General features: G+C 45.9%; 1 protein-coding gene across 2 annotated transcripts in view; it reads right to left on the reverse strand.

The window, feature by feature from the left end:
- Positions 1–4,029: 4,029 nt before the first annotated feature.
- The window catches only part of TBX22 (T-box transcription factor 22), a 35,357-nt gene continuing 20,923 nt past the window's right edge, over positions 4,030–18,463 (reverse strand). For both annotated transcript variants that reach the window (XM_075322384.1, XM_075322383.1), the window contains exons 5-8: positions 17,542–17,706; positions 17,259–17,323; positions 13,051–13,133; positions 4,030–4,804 (exon numbers count right to left, since the gene is read on the reverse strand). In XM_075322384.1, coding sequence (XP_075178499.1) covers positions 4,230–4,804; positions 13,051–13,133; positions 17,259–17,323; positions 17,542–17,706 — 888 coding nt within the window. In that variant the 3' untranslated portion in view covers positions 4,030–4,229. The remainder of the gene's footprint in view (positions 4,805–13,050; positions 13,134–17,258; positions 17,324–17,541; positions 17,707–18,463) is intronic.

The raw sequence follows: 18,463 nt of genomic DNA on the forward strand, positions 1-18,463 counted from the left end.
CAGCGGACCGGAGGAGTATCAGAGCCTCCTGCCCGGAGGAGTATCAGAGCCTCCTGCCCGGAGGAGTATCAGAGCCTCCTGCCCGGAGGAGTATCAGAGCCTCCTGTCCGGAGGAGTATCAGAGCCTCCTGCCCGGAGGAGTATCAGAGCCTCCTGCCCGGAGGAGCAGCCGAGGAGCGATGACATCACTTGCTCTGTCATCCTGTGTTATTGGGGTCATATATTTACTACTCGTGGCCTCCGCACCTAGGAACCAATTCATTGACCCAATATGGAACCAAAAAGTAAATCTTTGTGGACGCGTTTCTGTTTTGGGGCCATTTTTTAAATCTATTGATGAAAGTTGTAGAATTCTCTGTATTAATGTTTCTGACTCTTCATGTCTCACATAGGATGATGGGGGTGCGCATCCTAGAGCTGGAATGCCACGGACCTGACAGGCGGAACATCACAGACCCGAGAACCGGAACATCACAGACCCGAGAACCGGAACATCATGGACCCGAGAACCGGAATGTCACAGACCCGAGAGCTGGACTGTCACAGACCCAAGAACCGGAACATCACAGACCCAAGAACCGGAACATCACAGACCCAAGAACCGGAACATCATGGACCCAAGAACCGGATCGCCACGTACCCAAGAGCCGAAATGTCACAGACCCGAGAACCGGAATATCACAGACCCGAGAACCGGAATATCACAGACCCGAGAGCCAGACCACCACTTACCCAAGAGCCGAAACGTCACCTGAGAACCGGAATGCCACATATCCGAGATCTAAAACGTAGAGTCAGAATGTCACGGATCCAACAGCTGGAACATCATGGATCTGAGAGCTGAAATGCCACAGACCCAAGAGACAAAACATCACAGACCAGAGAGCTAGAAACATCACGTACCTCAGAGCCGAAATTTCAAAGACTTAAGAGTCACAAAGTTACGGACCCAAGATCTGGAACATCACAGACTCGAGAGCCGGAACGTCACAGACTCGAGAGCCAGAATGTCACATACCCAAGAGCTGGAACGTCACAGACTCGAGAGCCAGAATGTCACATACCCAAGAGCTGGAACGTCAAGGACTCGAGAGCCACAATGTCAAGGACCCGAGATCTGGAACATCACAGACCAGAGAGCTGGAAAATTACAGGCCCTGGAGCCAGAATGTCACAGACGAAAGAGCTGTAACGTCACAGACCCGAGAGTCGGAAGGTCACAGACCCGAGAGTCGGAAGGTCACAGACCCGAGAGCCGGAAGGTCACAGACCCGAGAGCCGGAAGGTCACAGACCCGAGAGCCGGAAGGTCACAGACCCGAGAGCCGGATCGTCACAGACCCGAGAGCCGGATCGTCACAGACCCCAGAGCCGGAAGGTCACAGACCCCAGAGCCGGAAGGTCACAGACCCCAGAGCCGGAAGGTCACAGACCCCAGAGCCGGAAGGTCACAGACCCCAGAGCTGGAACGTCACAGACCCCAGAGCTGGAACGTCACAGACCCCAGAGCCGGAACGTCACAGACCCCAGAGCCGGAACGTCACAGACCCCAGAGCCGGAACGTCACAGACCCCAGAGCCGGAACGTCAATTCTGCATATTGTCCTTAAACCGCTCAAAAAGGGGACAAACAGTGCCGGCTCTTTGCCACTGAAAGTATCACCCGGCAGCTGCCATTTGTAAACATTCACGGTGGAAAGTTCAGCAGGAGATCAGACATCGGACGCTTTCCCTCACTGACCTTTATTACAACAACATGTTTCTGTAAGTGACGATGAAAGATTCCGGAACATTCCGCCATAATGTCCTCGGCTAATTAGTGGCTGCAGGAGTTTTTCTGAATTTGAGGTTTGAGAATTTTGTGGTTTCTGAGAAAAAGGAGTTTTCTGCTCCTTGACTGACAGACGCGTGTGATACCGGACACATATTCCCCACCCAAAGGTGTCCAGGCCCAAAACCAGGATAAATAAGCTCCTGGACTGCAAGGAATTGCCCCAAAATGCCAAGAGCCCAACAAAAAATCCCACGTCTACCAATTGCCTTAATTGTTGGTAAAGATTGTACTAACTGTAGTGGGTATATAAGGTGTATCTACCCCAAATATACCCAATACAGGGTGTATCAACCCCAAATATACCCAATACAGGGTGTATCTAGCCCAAATATACCCAATACAAGGTGTATCTACCCCAAATATACCCAATACAGGGTGTATCTACCCCAAATATACCCAATACAGGGTGTATCTAGCCCAAATATACCCAATACAGGGTGTATCTACCCGAAATATACCCAATACAAGGTGTATCTACCCCAAATATACCCAATACAGGGTGTATCTAGCCCAAATATACCCAATACAGGGTGTATCTACCCGAAATATACCCAATACAAGGTGTATCTACCCCAAATATACCCAATACAGGGTGTATCTACCCCAAATATACCCAATACAGGGTGTATCTACCCCAAATATACCCAATATAGGGTGTCTCTACCCCAAATATACCCAATACAGGGTGTATCTACCCCAAATATACCCAATACAGGGTGTATCTACCCCAAATATACCCAATATAGGGTGTATCTACCCCAAATATACCCAATACAGGGTGTATCTACCCCAAATATACCCAATACAGGGTGTACAGCCCATCCTAGGTGATGTTTGGGCAGAGGCGGATACAATGCGGGTTATGACACCCTGTATATAGCGGTACATTATACTCATGGATGCAGCTGATCCTCCCATCATATTCAGCATTATGTGCTGCAGCCACGGGTCCAGTGTATGTGGAGCCCCCGTCAGCTCTTCAGCTCTGTATTATGGAGGGGGATGGGCTCCATGTGCTGCCATATGGTGCTCTGCAGTGTGCCACAAAGGAAGAACATCTCACAATATCGCAGCCAATGAAGCAAGCCTAAATGCAAAACCAGAGTTATAGGAGGTAGAGAGGGAACTCACAGAAGTCTGGAGCTGCTCTAGTACAGCTAAATACACCTTGGAAGTCATACAGGACCATACTACCGCCAAGTATACGAGGCCCTAATACTACCACATTCATAAGGCCATAATATTGCCATGTGCCATATGTATGACGCCATAATACCGCCATGTGCATGAGGCTATAATACCGCCATGTGCATGACGCTATCATACTGCCAATGCATGATGCTATCATATCGCTATGTGCTGGAGGCTACAATACTGTAATTTGTTTGACGCCATAATACCGCCATGTGCATGAGGCCATAGTACTGCCATATGCATGAGGTCATAATACTGCCATATGCATGAGGCCAGCCATTATATCGCCATATGCATGAGACCATTATACCGTCATGTGCATGAGGCCATAATACCGCCATGTGCATGAGGCTATAATACCGCCATGTGCATGAGGCCATAATACCGCCATGTGCATGAGGCTATAATACCGTCATGTGCATGAGGATATAATACCGTCATGTGCATGAGGATATAATACTGCCATGTGCATGAGTCTATAATACCGTCATGTGCATGAGGATATAATACCGCCATGTGCATGAGGATATAATACCGCCATGTGCATGAGGCCATAATACCGCCATGTGCATGAGGATATAATACCGCCATGTGCATGAGGCCATAATACCGCCATGTGCAGTGAAGTTTTCGCTGTGGCAGGATTTCTTTATCTGGTCCATGAATACAGAGCTGTAGCTGTCATACTGTCCTGTGTGTGTGACCCGGGCTCAGAAAACCACAGAATATTCTGGATTGGGGGCAGCACGGGGGTCCGAGGTCACTAATGATACATTACAATCAGATCCAGGCGGCACTGGAGCACTGGGACTGATTATCCCAGTCCGGATGTTGGGCCGGACATGCCGCTGCCGCTGATGTTGCGCACAGGAGGTGGTGGACGGGTTCTTGTATCTGGCGAGTCACCATTTATTACTTTCAGCTGAGAGCGAAAATTCAGAGAATCCAGAATAACGAAACGGACGAAGCAAGAATAATCATATAAACTGCAGAAGTCTGCACGTCTGTCCGGCGGGGCGGTGGAGCGGGGCGGTGGAGCGGGGCGGTGGAGCGGGGCGGCGGAGCGGGGCGGCGGAGCGGGGCGGCACTGAGCAGAACGCCTGACGTCCCCGGACTGCTCCTCGCGAGGGTCCTGGCATCGTCCAGCTCCTTATCTGACATTAAATAATTATCCACATTCTCATCATCCCCCGCGAGCGGCCATTACAGGCAATGATTGACAGATGAGGGCGTCCAGCGCGAGGCTCCGGCCCGGACGTCTCGGAAGGAGCTGGGACAAGTGTCAGTCATCTTTATGTTCCCGGCCGCGGTGATGAGATGTGACGGCACCGAGAAGTTGTAGCCGTAGAGGCCGTAGGGCGGGTGCAAGGAGCAGTTCAGGGCTTCCTGGGCGAGAGGGAAAATGGTCCCAGATGTGGGAATCCCGTACAACATGGGGCTGGAGGCCGCCGCTCCGGGGGCGCTGGGGCCCTTCAACGTTTCCAGTTTATTGTGTCTGGAGATACCAAATGTAGACAAGAAAGGCACGTCCACCATGAGAGGAGAAAGTATGTGCCCCCCCGGAGCCGCCGCAGGCTTATCCAGCAAAGATCGGGGTCTGAGGAAGCCGCTGGGGCAGATTCTGTAGCAGAAGGGGGCGCCCATGTTGTGGAGATAGGTGTCCGAGCAGTGGAGGCTCCCGGCGGGAAGGTGAAACGCAGGAGGAGAACAAGATGGCGACAGGAGAGGGGACGGAGCGCCCCCGCTGGATGTGAGCGGAGAAGAACCGGAGCTTCCTCCTGTACAGAGAGAGGACAAACATCAATCAGCAATCATCAATAATCATCAATAATCAATAATCAACAATAATCAGCAATAATCAGCAATAATCAATAACAGCAATCATCGATAATCAGCAATAATCATCTATAATCAGCAATAATCAATAACAGCAATCATCGATAATCAGCAATAATCATCTATAATCAGCAATAATCAATTACAGGAATAATCAATAATCATTAATAATCAATAACAGGAATGATCAATAACAGGAATTATCAGAAGTCATCAATAATCACCAATAACAGAAATCATCAGATATCCTCAATAATCATCAGTAACTATATCAATCATTACTGATATCTGTAGCAATCATGCTCCTCATCGTCATCATCAATATTCATTATGTGATTACAGCTTAACCCCCCCCCCCAAAAAAAGGCCAAAACGATCCCCCTGTGTTCCGCCGTTTGTGCCGTCCATGTCATCAGACAAATGGAGTCCTGTGATTGGCTGCAGTGGTCCTGTGATTGGCTGCAGTGGTCCTGTGATTGGCTGCAGGGGTCACGAGCGCTTTAATCGTAATGTCACCAATGCAAACCCTTACAAAGTCTGGAGCCGCGGCGGAGTCCGGAGTCGGGGGCAAAGATGACTGTATTAATGCTATGTAGATCAGCTGATGGGGTTAAAAACTGCATTCATGGAAAACCCCTAAGGGCACTGTTCCTGTTTATCTGCGGCAGCACAATCAGTTTTCTTGTTCCTCGTCTGATGTCAATTCGGTTTCTGTTCTCATCGCTGTACGTTGGAGTACGGTGCTGTAATTTTCTGTATGGTGGAGTACGGTGCTGTATGGTGGAGTACGGTGCTGTATGGTGGAGTACGGTGCTGTATGGTGGAGTACGGTGCTGTATGGTGGAGTACGGTGCTGTATGGTGGAGTACGGTGCTGTATGGTGGAGTATGGTGTTGTATGGTGGAGTACGGTGCTGTACGGTGGAATACGGTGCTGTACGGTGCTGTATGGTGGAGTACGGTGCTGTATGGTGGAGTACGGTGCTGTATGGTGGAGTACGGTGCTGTACATTGGAGTACGGTGCTGTACATTGGAGTACCGTGCTGTACATTGGAGTACGGTGCTGTACATTGGAGTACCGTGCTGTACATTGGAGTACGGTGCTGTACATTGGAGTACGGTGCTGTACATTGGAGTACAGTGTTGTACGGTGGAGTACAGTGCTGTATGGTGGCGTACGGTGCTTTATGGTGGAGTACGGTGCTGTGCAGTGCTGTATGATGGAGTACGGTGCTGTATGGTGCTGTATGGTGCTGTATGGTGGAGTACGGTGCTGTACATTGGAGTACGGTGCTGTATGGTGGAGTACGGTGCTGTATGGTGCTGTATGGTGCTGTACGGTGCTGTACATTGGAGTACGGTGCTGTATGGTGGAGTACGGTGCTGTACGGTACTGTATGGTGGAGTATGGTGCTGTATGGTGCTGTATGGTGGAGTACGGTGCTGTATGGTGCTGTATGGTGGAGTACGGTGCTGTATGGTGGAGTATGGTGGAGTATGGTGCTGTATGGTGGAGTACGGTGCTGTATGGTGGAGTACGGTGCTGTATGGTGGAGTACGGTGCTGTACGGTACTGTATGGTGGAGTATGGTGCTGTATGGTGCTGTATGGTGGAGTATGGTGCTGTATGGTGCTGTATGGTGGAGTATGGTGCTGTACGGTACTGTATGGTGGAGTATGGTGCTGTATGGTGGAGTACGGTGCTGTATGGTGGAGTATGGTGCTGTATGATGGAGTACGGTGCTGTATGGTGGAGTACCGTGCTGTATGGTGGAGTACGGTGCTGTATGGTGGAGTATGGTGCTGTATGGTGGAGTACGGTGCTGTATGATGGAGTACGGTGCTGTATGGTGGAGTACGGTGCTGTACGGTGCTGTATGGTGGAGTACGGTGCTGTATGGTGGAGTACGGTGCTGTATGATGGAGTATGGTACTGTATGGTGGAGTACGGTGCTGTATGGTGGAGTACGGTGCTGTATGGTGGAGTATGGTACTGTATGGTGGAGTACGGTGCTGTATGGTGGAGTATGGTGCTGTATGGTGGAGTACGGTGCTGTATGGTGGAGTATGGTGCTGTATGGTGGAGTACGGTGCTGTATGGTGGAGTATGGTGCTGTACGGTGGAGTACGGTTGTTCTCATCCAACGTTTTCTACTGCAAAATGGCGACTGATAGAAAAATGCAACCTGACAAATCCAGATCCGGCTCCATAAAGAGACCGATGTGATGAATGGGATCCACCCCGCAGAAAACAACGGGATCGGGTCTGGATTATCAGTGGCGGAGAAGAGGAAACGACGAGCAGTAACAACTCCTGAATATTTATATAGACATAAGTGCAGAAAATCCACCAAAAGTAACCGGCACACTCCACCGTACAGGACCATACTGCACCGTACTCCACCGTACTCCACCATACTCCACCATACAGCACCATACTCCACCATACAGTACCATACAGCACCATACTCCACCATACAGCACTATACTCCACCATACAGCACTATACTCCACCATACAGCACCATACAGCACCATACAGCACCATACTCCACCATACAGCACCATACTCCACCATACAGCACCATACAGCACCATACTCCACCATACAGCACTATACTCCACCATACAGCACCATACAGCACCATACAGCACCATACTCCACCATACAGCACTATACTCCACCATACAGCACCATACAGCACCATACAGCACCATACTCCACCATACAGCACCATACAGCACCATACAGCACCATACTCCACCATACAGCACTATACTCCACCATACAGCACCATACAGCACCATACAGCACCATACTCCACCATACAGCACCATACAGCACCATACAGCACTATACTCCACCATACAGCACCATACAGCACCATACTCCACCATACAGCACCATACTCCACCATACTCCACCATACAGCACCATACAGCACCATACTCCACCATACAGCACCATACTCCACCATACAGCACCATACTCCACCATACAGCACCATACTCCACCATACAGCACCATACTCCACCATACTCCACCATACAGCACCATACAGCACCATACAGCACCATACTCCACCATACAGCACCATACTCCACCATACAGTACCATACTCCACCATACTCCACCATACAGCACCATACAGCACCATACAGCACCGTACTCCACCATACAGCACCATACTCCACCATACAGCACCATACTGCACCATACTCCACCATACTCCACCATACAGCACCATACTCCACCATACTCCACCATACAGCACCATACTCCACCATACAGCACCATACTCCACCATACAGCACTATACTCCACCATACAGCATCGTACTCCACCATACTCCACCATACAGCACCATACTCCACCATACAGCACCATACTCCACCATACAGCACCATACTCCACCATACTCCACCATACAGCACCATACTCCACCATACAGCACCATACTCCACCATACAGCACCATACTCCACCACACAGCACCGTACTCCACCATACAGCACCATACTCCACCATACAGCACCGTACTCCACCATACAGCACTATACTCCACCATACAGCACCGTACTCCACCATACTCCACCATACAGCACCATACTCCACCACACAGCACCGTACTCCACCATACAGCACCATACTCCACCATACAGCACCATACTCCACCACACAGCACCGTACTCCACCATACAGCACCATACTCCACCATACTCCACCATACAGCACCATACTCCACCACACAGCACCGTACTCCACCATACAGCACCATACTCCACCATACAGCACCATACTCCACCATACAGCACCATACAGCACCATACTCCACCATACAGCACCATACTCCACCATACTCCACCATACAGCACCATACAGCACCATACAGCACCATACTCCACCATACAGCACCATACTCCACCACACAGCACCGTACTCCACCATACAGCACCATACTCCACCATACAGCACCATACAGCACCATACTCCACCATACTCCACCATACAGCACCATACTCCACCATACAGCACCATACAGCACCATACTCCACCATACAGCACCATACTCCACCACACAGCACCGTACTCCACCATACAGCACCATACTCCACCATACAGCACCATACAGCACCATACTCCACCATACTCCACCATACAGCACCATACTCCACCATACAGCACCATACAGCACCATACTCCACCATACAGCACCATACAGCACCATACTCCACCATACAGCACCGTACTCCACCATACAGCACCATACTCCACCATACAGCACCATACTCCACCATACAGCACCATACAGCACCATACTCCACCATACAGCACCGTACTCCACCATACAGCACCATACTCCACCATACTCCACCATACAGCACCATACTCCACCATACAGCACCATACTCCACCATACAGCACCATACAGCACCGTACTCCACCATACAGCACCATACTCCACCATACAGCACCATACAGCACCGTACTCCACCATACAGCACCGTACTCCACCATACAGCACCGTACTCCACCATACTCCACCATACAGCACCATACTCCACCATACAGCACCATACTCCACCATACAGCACTGTACTCCACCATACAGCACCAAACTCCACCATACAGCACCGTACTCCACCATACAGCACCATACAGCACCATACAGCACCATACTCCACCATACAGCACCGTACTCCACCATACAGCACCATACTCCACCATACAGCACCATACTCCACCATACAGCACCGTACTCCACCATACAGCACCATACAGCACCATACTCCACCATACAGCACCGTACTCCACCATACAGCACCATACTCCACCATACAGCACCATACTCCACCATACAGCACCATACAGCACCATACAGCACCATACTCCACCATACAGCACCATACTCCACCATACAGCACCATACTCCACCATACAGCACCATACTCCACCATACTCCACCATACTCCACCATACAGCACCATACTCCACCATACAGCACCATACTCCACCATACAGCACCATACTCCACCATACAGCACCATACTCCACCATACAGCACCATACTCAACCATACTCCACCATACTCCACCATACAGCACCATACTCCACCATACAGCACCATACTCCACCATACAGCACCATACTCCACCATACAGCACCATACTCCACCATACTCCACCATACAGCACCATACTCCACCATACAGCACCATACTCCACCATACAGCACCGTACTCCACCATACTCCACCATACTCCACCATACTCCACCGTACTCCACCATACAGCACCGTACTCCACCATACTCCACCATACAGCACCATACTCCACCATACAGCACCATACTCCACCATACAGCACCATACTCCACCATACTCCACCATACTCCACCATACTCCACCATACTCCACCGTACTCCACCATACAGCACCGTACTCCACCATACAGCACCGTACTCCACCATACAGCACCGTACTCCACCATACTCCACCATACAGCACCATACTCCACCATACAGCATCATACTCCACCATACAGCACCATACTCCACCATACTCCACCATACAGCACCATACTCCACCATACTCCACCATACAGCACCATACAGCACCATACTCCACCATACAGCACCATACTCCACCATACTCCACCATACAGCACCATACTCCACCATACTCCACCATACTCCACCATACAGCACCATACTCCACCATACTCCACCATACTCCACCATACAGCACCATACTCCACCATACAGCACCATACTCCACCATACTCCACCATACAGCACCATACTCCACCATACAGCACCATACTCCACCATACAGCACCATACTCCACCATACTCCACCATACAGCACCATACTCCACCATACTCCACCATACTCCACCATACAGCACCATACTCCACCATACTCCACCATACAGCACCATACTCCACCATACTCCACCATACTCCACCATACAGCACCATACTCCACCATCCTCCACCATACAGCACCATACTCCACCATACTCCACCATACAGCACCATACTCCACCATACTCCACCATACTCCACCATACAGCACCATACTCCACCATACTCCACCATACTCCACCATACAGCACCATACTCCACCATACTCCACCATACAGCACCATACTCCACCATACTCCACCATACTCCACCATACAGCACCATACTCCACCATACAGCACCATACTCCACCATACTCCACCATACTCCACCATACAGCACCATACTCCACCATACTCCACCATACTCCACCATACAGCACCATACTCCACCATACAGCACCATACTCCACCATACTCCACCATACAGCACCATACTCCACCATACTCCACCATACAGCACCATACTCCACCATACTCCACCATACAGCACCATACTCCACCATACTCCACCATACAGCACCATACTCCACCATACTCCACCATACAGCACCATACTCCACCATACTCCACCATACAGCACCATACTCCACCATACTCCACCATACTCCACCGTACAGCACCATACTCCACCATACAGCACCATACTCCACCATACAGCACCATACTCCACCATACTCCACCATATTCCACCATACAGCACCATACTCCACCATACAGCACCATACTCCACCATACTCCACCATATTCCACCATACAGCACCATACTCCACCATACAGCACCATACTCCACCATACTCCACCATACTCCACCATACAGCACCATACTCCACCATACTCCACCATACTCCACCATACAGCACCATACTCCACCATACAGCACCATACTCCACCATACAGCACCATACTCCACCATACTCCACCATACAGCACCATACTCCACCATACTCCACCATACTCTACCGTACAGCACCATACTCCACCATACAGCACCATACTCCACCATACAGCACCATACTCCACCATACTCCACCATATTCCACCATACAGCACCATACTCCACCATACTCCACCATACAGCACCATACTCCACCATACAGCACCATACAGCACCATACTCCACCATACAGCACCATACTCCACCATACAGCACCATACTCCACCATACTCCACCATACAGCACCATACTCCACCATACTCCACCATACAGCACCATACTCCACCATACAGCACCATACAGCACCATACTCCACCATACAGCACCATACTCCACCATACAGCACCATACTCCACCATACTCCACCATACAGCACCATACTCCACCATACAGCACCATACTCCACCATACAGTACCATACTCCACCATACAGCACCATACTCCACCATACAGCACCATACAGCACCATACTCCACCATACAGCACCATACAGCACCATACTCCACCATACAGCACCGTACAGCACCATACAGCACCATACTCCACCATACAGCACCGTACTCCACCATACTCCACCATACTCCACCATACTCCACCATACAGCACCGTACAGCACCATACAGCACCATACTCCACCATACAGCACCATACAGCACCATACTCCACCATATTCCACCATACTCCACCATACTCCACCATACTCCACCATATTCCACCATACAGCACCATACTCCACCATACTCCACCATACTCCACCATACAGCACCATACTCTACCATACTCCACCATATTCCACCATACAGCACCATACTCCACCATACTCCACCATACTCCACCATACTCCACCATACAGCACCATACTCTACCATACTCCACCATACTCCACCATACTCCACCATACAGCACCATACTCCACCATACTCCACCGTACAGCACCATACTCCACCATACTCCACCATACAGCACCATACTGCACCATACTCCACCACGACTGACATTGCGCATATGGTAACATCAGTGCAGGGTAAATGTGTTGTGTCGAGCTCTTAAATGGCTAAATAGCTCTTTTATGATTGCGCCTCTTTAGGCTGATTGTATTAGAGTGTGCACGTGTCGGAATCAGTGGATGTGACCGGCCTCGGTGCCTCGGTGCCTCCCGCGCGTCTGCCATGCTGCAGAGGTAACGCTGTCTCTCCTGTCCGCACTAGAGAGAGCTCAGGACAGAGCCACGATCGTCAGCAACTGATGTCTGACAAATCCCCGAGCAGCGGCCATAATACACAATCCATGTTCCCCAAATCACTGACACCTCATAACGTGACCTCAGCGAGAACCTGCAAAACCTCTCACCAGCTGTGTCCGCACCAAACGCCTTACACTCCAGAGAAAGAGATCTCCAGGGGTAGTTCTCAAGAAGCCCATCCAGAACGCCCCTAAAACACAGAGGTCACATCATCAGCGAAGGCCACGACACGTCTGGGAAGATGAGGGCAGTGTTATAGTAGTTATATTCTTGTACATAGGGGCAGTATTATAGTTGTTATATTCTTGTACATAGGGACGGTATTATAGTAGTTATATTCTTGTACATAGGGGCAATATTATAGTAGTTATATTCTTGTATATAGGGGCAGTATTATAGTAGTTATATTCTTGTACATAGGGGGCAGTATTATAGTAGTTATATTCTTGTACATAGGGGGCAGTATTATAGTAGTTATATTCTTGTACATAGGGGGCAGTATTATAGTAGTTATATTCTTGTACATAGGGGGCAGTATTATAGTAGTTATATTCTTGTACATAGGAGCAGTATTATAGTAGTTATAGTCTTGTACATAGCGGCAGTATTATAGTAGTTATATTCTTGTACATAGGAGCAGTATTATAGTAGTTATATTCTTGTACATAGGGGCAGTATTATAGTAATTATATTCTTGTACATAGGGGGCAGTATTATAGTAATTATATTCTTGTACATAGGGGGCAGTATTATAGTAGTTATATTCTTGTACATGGGGGGCAGTATTATAGTAGTTATATTCTTGTACATAGGAGCAGTATTATAGTAGTTATATTCTTGTACATTGGAGCAGTATTATAGTAGTTATATTCTTGTACATAGGGGCAGTATTATAGTAGTTATATTCTTGTACATAGGAGCAGTATTATAGTAGTTACATTCTTGTACATAGGGGCAGTATTATAGTAGTTATATTCCTGTACATAGGGGGCAGTAATATAGTAGTTATATTCTTGTACATAGGAGCAGTATTATAGTAGTTATATTCTTGTGCATAGGGGCAGTGTTATAGTAGCTGTATTCTTGTACATTGGGGCAGTATTATAGTAGTTATATTCTTCTATATAGGGGCAGTATTATAATAGTTATATTATTGTACATAGGGGCAGTATTATAGTAGTTATATTCTTGTACATATGGGCAGTATTATAGTTGTTATATTCTTGTACATAGGGACAGTATTATAGTAGTTATATTCTTGTACATAGGGGCAATATTATAGTAGTTATATTCTTATACATAGGAGCAGTATTATAGTAGTTATATTCTTGTACATAGGGGGCAGTATTATAGTAGTTATATTCTTGTACATAGGAGCAGTATTATAGTAGTTATATTCTTGTACATAGGAGCAGTATTATAGTAGTTATATTCTTGTACATAGGGTCAGTATTATAGTAGTTATATTCTTGTACATAGGGGCAGTATTATAGTAGTTATATTCTTGTACATAGGGGCAGTATTATAGTAGTTATATTCTTGTACATAGGGTCAGTATTATAGTAGTTATATTCTTGTACATAGGGGCAGTATTATAGTAGTTATATTCTTGTACATAGGGGCAGTATTATAGTAATTATATTCTTGTACATAGGGGGCAGTATTATAGTAGTTATATTCTTGTGCATAGGGGCAGTATTATAGTAATTATATTCTTGTACATAGGGGGCAGTATTATAGTAGTTATATTCTTGTACATAGGGACAGTATTATAGTAGTTATAGTCTTGTACATAGGGGCAGTATTATAGTAGTTATATTCTTGTACATAGGAGCAGTATTATAGTAGTTATAGTCTTGTACATAGGGGCAGTATTATAGTAGTTATATTCTTGTACATAGGGACAGTATTATAGTAGTTATATTCCTGTACATAGGAGCAGTATTATAGTAGTTATATTCTTGTACATAGGAGCAGTATTATAGTAGTTATATTCTTGTACATAGGGTCAGTATTATAGTAGTTATATTCTTGTACATAGGGGCAGTATTATAGTAGTTATATTCTTGTACATAGGGGCAGTATTATAGTAGTTATATTCTTGTACATAGGGTCAGTATTATAGTAGTTATATTCTTGTACATAGGGGCAGTATTATAGTAGTTATATTCTTGTACATAGGGGCAGTATTATAGTAATTATATTCTTGTACATAGGGGGCAGTATTATAGTAGTTATATTCTTGTGCATAGGGGCAGTATTATAGTAATTATATTCTTGTACATAGGGGGCAGTATTATAGTAGTTATATTCTTGTACATAGGAGCAGTATTATAGTAGTTATATTCTTGTACATAGGGTCAGTATTATAGTAGTTATATTCTTGTACATAGGGGCAGTATTATAGTAGTTATATTCTTCTACATAGGGGCAGTATTATAGTAGTTATATTCTTGTACATAGGGGCAGTATTATAGTAGTTATATTCTTGTACATAGGGGCAGTATTATAGTAATTATATTCTTGTACATAGGGGGCAGTATTATAGTAGTTATATTCTTGTACATAGGAGCAGTATTATAGTAGTTATATTCTTGTACATAGGGTCAGTATTATAGTAGTTATATTCTTGTACATAGGGGCAGTATTATAGTAGTTATATTCTTGTACATAGGGGCAGTATTATAGTAGTTATATTCTTGTACATAGGGGCAGTATTATAGTAGTTATATTCTTGTACATAGGGGCAGTATTATAGTAATTATATTCTTGTACATAGGGGGCAGTATTATAGTAGTTATATTCTTGTGCATAGGGGCAGTGTTATAGTAGTTGTATTCTTGTACATAGGGGCAGTATTATAGTAGTTACATTCTTGTACATAGGGGCAGTATTATAGTAGTTATATTCCTGTACATAGGGGGCAGTAATATAGTAGTTATATTCTTGTACATAGGAGCAGTATTATAGTAGTTATATTCTTGTACATAGGAGCAGTATTATAGTAGTTATATTCCTGTACATAGGGGGCAGTAATATAGTAGTTATATTCTTGTACATAGGAGCAGTATTATAGTAGTTATATTCTTGTACATAGGAGCAGTATTATAGTAGTTATATTCTTGTACATAGGTGCAGTATTATAGTAGTTATATTCTTGTATATAGGGGCAGTATTATAGTAGTTATATTCTTGTACATAGGGGCAGTATTATAGTAGTTATATTCTTGTACATAGGTGCAGTATTATAGTAGTTATATTCTTGTATATAGGGGCAGTATTATAGTAGTTATATTCTTGTACATAGGTCCAGTATTATAGTAGTTATATTCTTGTACATAGGGGCAGTATTATAGTAGTTATATTCTTGTACATAGGTGCAGTATTATAGTAGTTATATTCTTGTATATAGGGGCAGTATTATAGTAATTATATTCTTGTACATAGGGGCAGTATTATAGTAGTTATATTCTTGTATATAGGGGGCAGTATTATAGCAGTATTTTCTTGCATATTAGGGGCAGTATTATAGTAGTTATATTCTTGTACATAGGGGCAGTATTATAGTAGTTATATTCTTGTACATAGGTGCAGTATTATAGTAGTTATATTCTTGTACATAGGAGCAGTATTATAGTAGTTAGATTCTTGTACATAGGTGTAGTATTATAGTAGTTATATTCTTGTACATAGGGGCAGTATTATAGTAGTTATATTCTTGTACATAGGTGCAGTATTATAGTAGTTATATTCTTGTACATAGGAGCAGTATTATAGTAGTTAGATTCTTGTACATAGGTGTAGTATTATAATAGTTATATTCTTGTACATAGGAGCAGTATTATAGTAGTTATATTCTTGTACATAGGAGCAGTATTATAGTAGTTATATTCTTGTACATAGGAGCAGTATTATAGTAGTTATATTCTTGTACATAGGAGCAGTATTATAGTAGTTATATTCTTGTACATAGGGGCAGTATTATAGTAGTTATATTCTTGTATATAGGGGCAGTATTATAGTAGTTATACTCCTGTATATAGGAGCAGTATTATAGTAGTTATATTCTTGTATATAGGGGCAGTATTACAGTAGTTATATTCTTGTACATAGGTGCAGTATTATAGTAGTTATATTTTTGTACATAGGGGCAGTATTATAGTAATTATATTCTTGTACATAGGGGGCAGTATTATAGTAGTTATATTCTTGTACATAGGGGGCAGTATTATAGTAGTTATTTTCTTGTATATAGGGGGCAGTATTATAGCAGTATATTCTTGCATATTAGGGGCAGTATTATAGTTGTCATTACCTGTTCCTTCCTGGGTCTCTGAATCCTTTTGCAAATGGATTTCTGTCAATTTTCAGCTTGGTTATCTATGGAGAAAATGATACTTCATAAATCAGTAATATGGACATATGGTTAAGAATATGTGCTACACTGTTTGTTTTCTGATTGATGATTGAGGTATTTTTACTCTTTATGGTGCTGGGTCTTCCTTAGTTTTCTATTTTGCAGGCATTCTGGGAGTTGTTGTCCTCTCTAACCCTGCAGACTGTTCCCCGCTGCCCATATGGCACAATGGCGCCCCCACCTGCTGGTTCTGATACGCTGTCACTGTGGTGAATTCCGTTTCTTTGAATGAAAATGTCTTCACACCGTCTGCCGGTAACGACTGGATCTGAGACAGGTCAAAGCGCGAGTCCTGGACTATGACATGGACCCGGGGCTTATACTTGTGCATCGACTGCAGGATGATCTGCAAACATGAGACAAGAATTACAATAGTCAGTGTCGTCACGACGAGGCCATTATGAGCGGCTGCAGTGTCACTACGAAGCTATTATGAGCGGCTGCAGCGTCACCGCAAGGCCATTACGAGCGTATGCAGCATCAACATGAGGTCATTACGCGCGGCTGCAGCATCACCACGGGGCCATTATGAGCGGCTACGGTGTCACCACGAGGCCATTATGAGCGGCTGCGGCATCACTACAGTGCCATTATGAATGACTGCAGCGTCACCATGAGGTCATTACAAGCGGCTGTGGCATCACCACAAGGCCATTACGAGCGGCTGCAGCATCACCACGGTGCTATTATGAGCGGCTGCGGCCTCACCACGGGGCCATTATGAATGACTGCAGCGTCACCACAAGGCCATTACGAGCGACTGCAGCATCAACATGAGGTCATTAAGCGCAGCTGCAGAATCATCACGGGGCCATTATGAACGGCTGCAGCATCACCATGGGGTTATTATAAATAAATAAATAAATCTTTATTTTTATATAGCACTAACATATTCCGCAGCGCTTTACATACATCACGAACACTGTCCACATTGGGGCTCACAATCTAAATTCCCTATCTGTATGTTTTTGGATTATGAGTGGCTGCAGTGTCACGACGAGGCCATTACGAGCGGCTGCAGCGTCACGACGAGGCCATTACGAGCGGCTGCAGCGTCACGACGAGGCCATTACGAGCGGCTGCAGCGTCACCACGAGGTCATT

This window comes from Anomaloglossus baeobatrachus, chromosome 9 (assembly GCF_048569485.1).
Source record: "Anomaloglossus baeobatrachus isolate aAnoBae1 chromosome 9, aAnoBae1.hap1, whole genome shotgun sequence".
NCBI lineage: Eukaryota > Metazoa > Chordata > Amphibia > Anura > Aromobatidae > Anomaloglossus > Anomaloglossus baeobatrachus.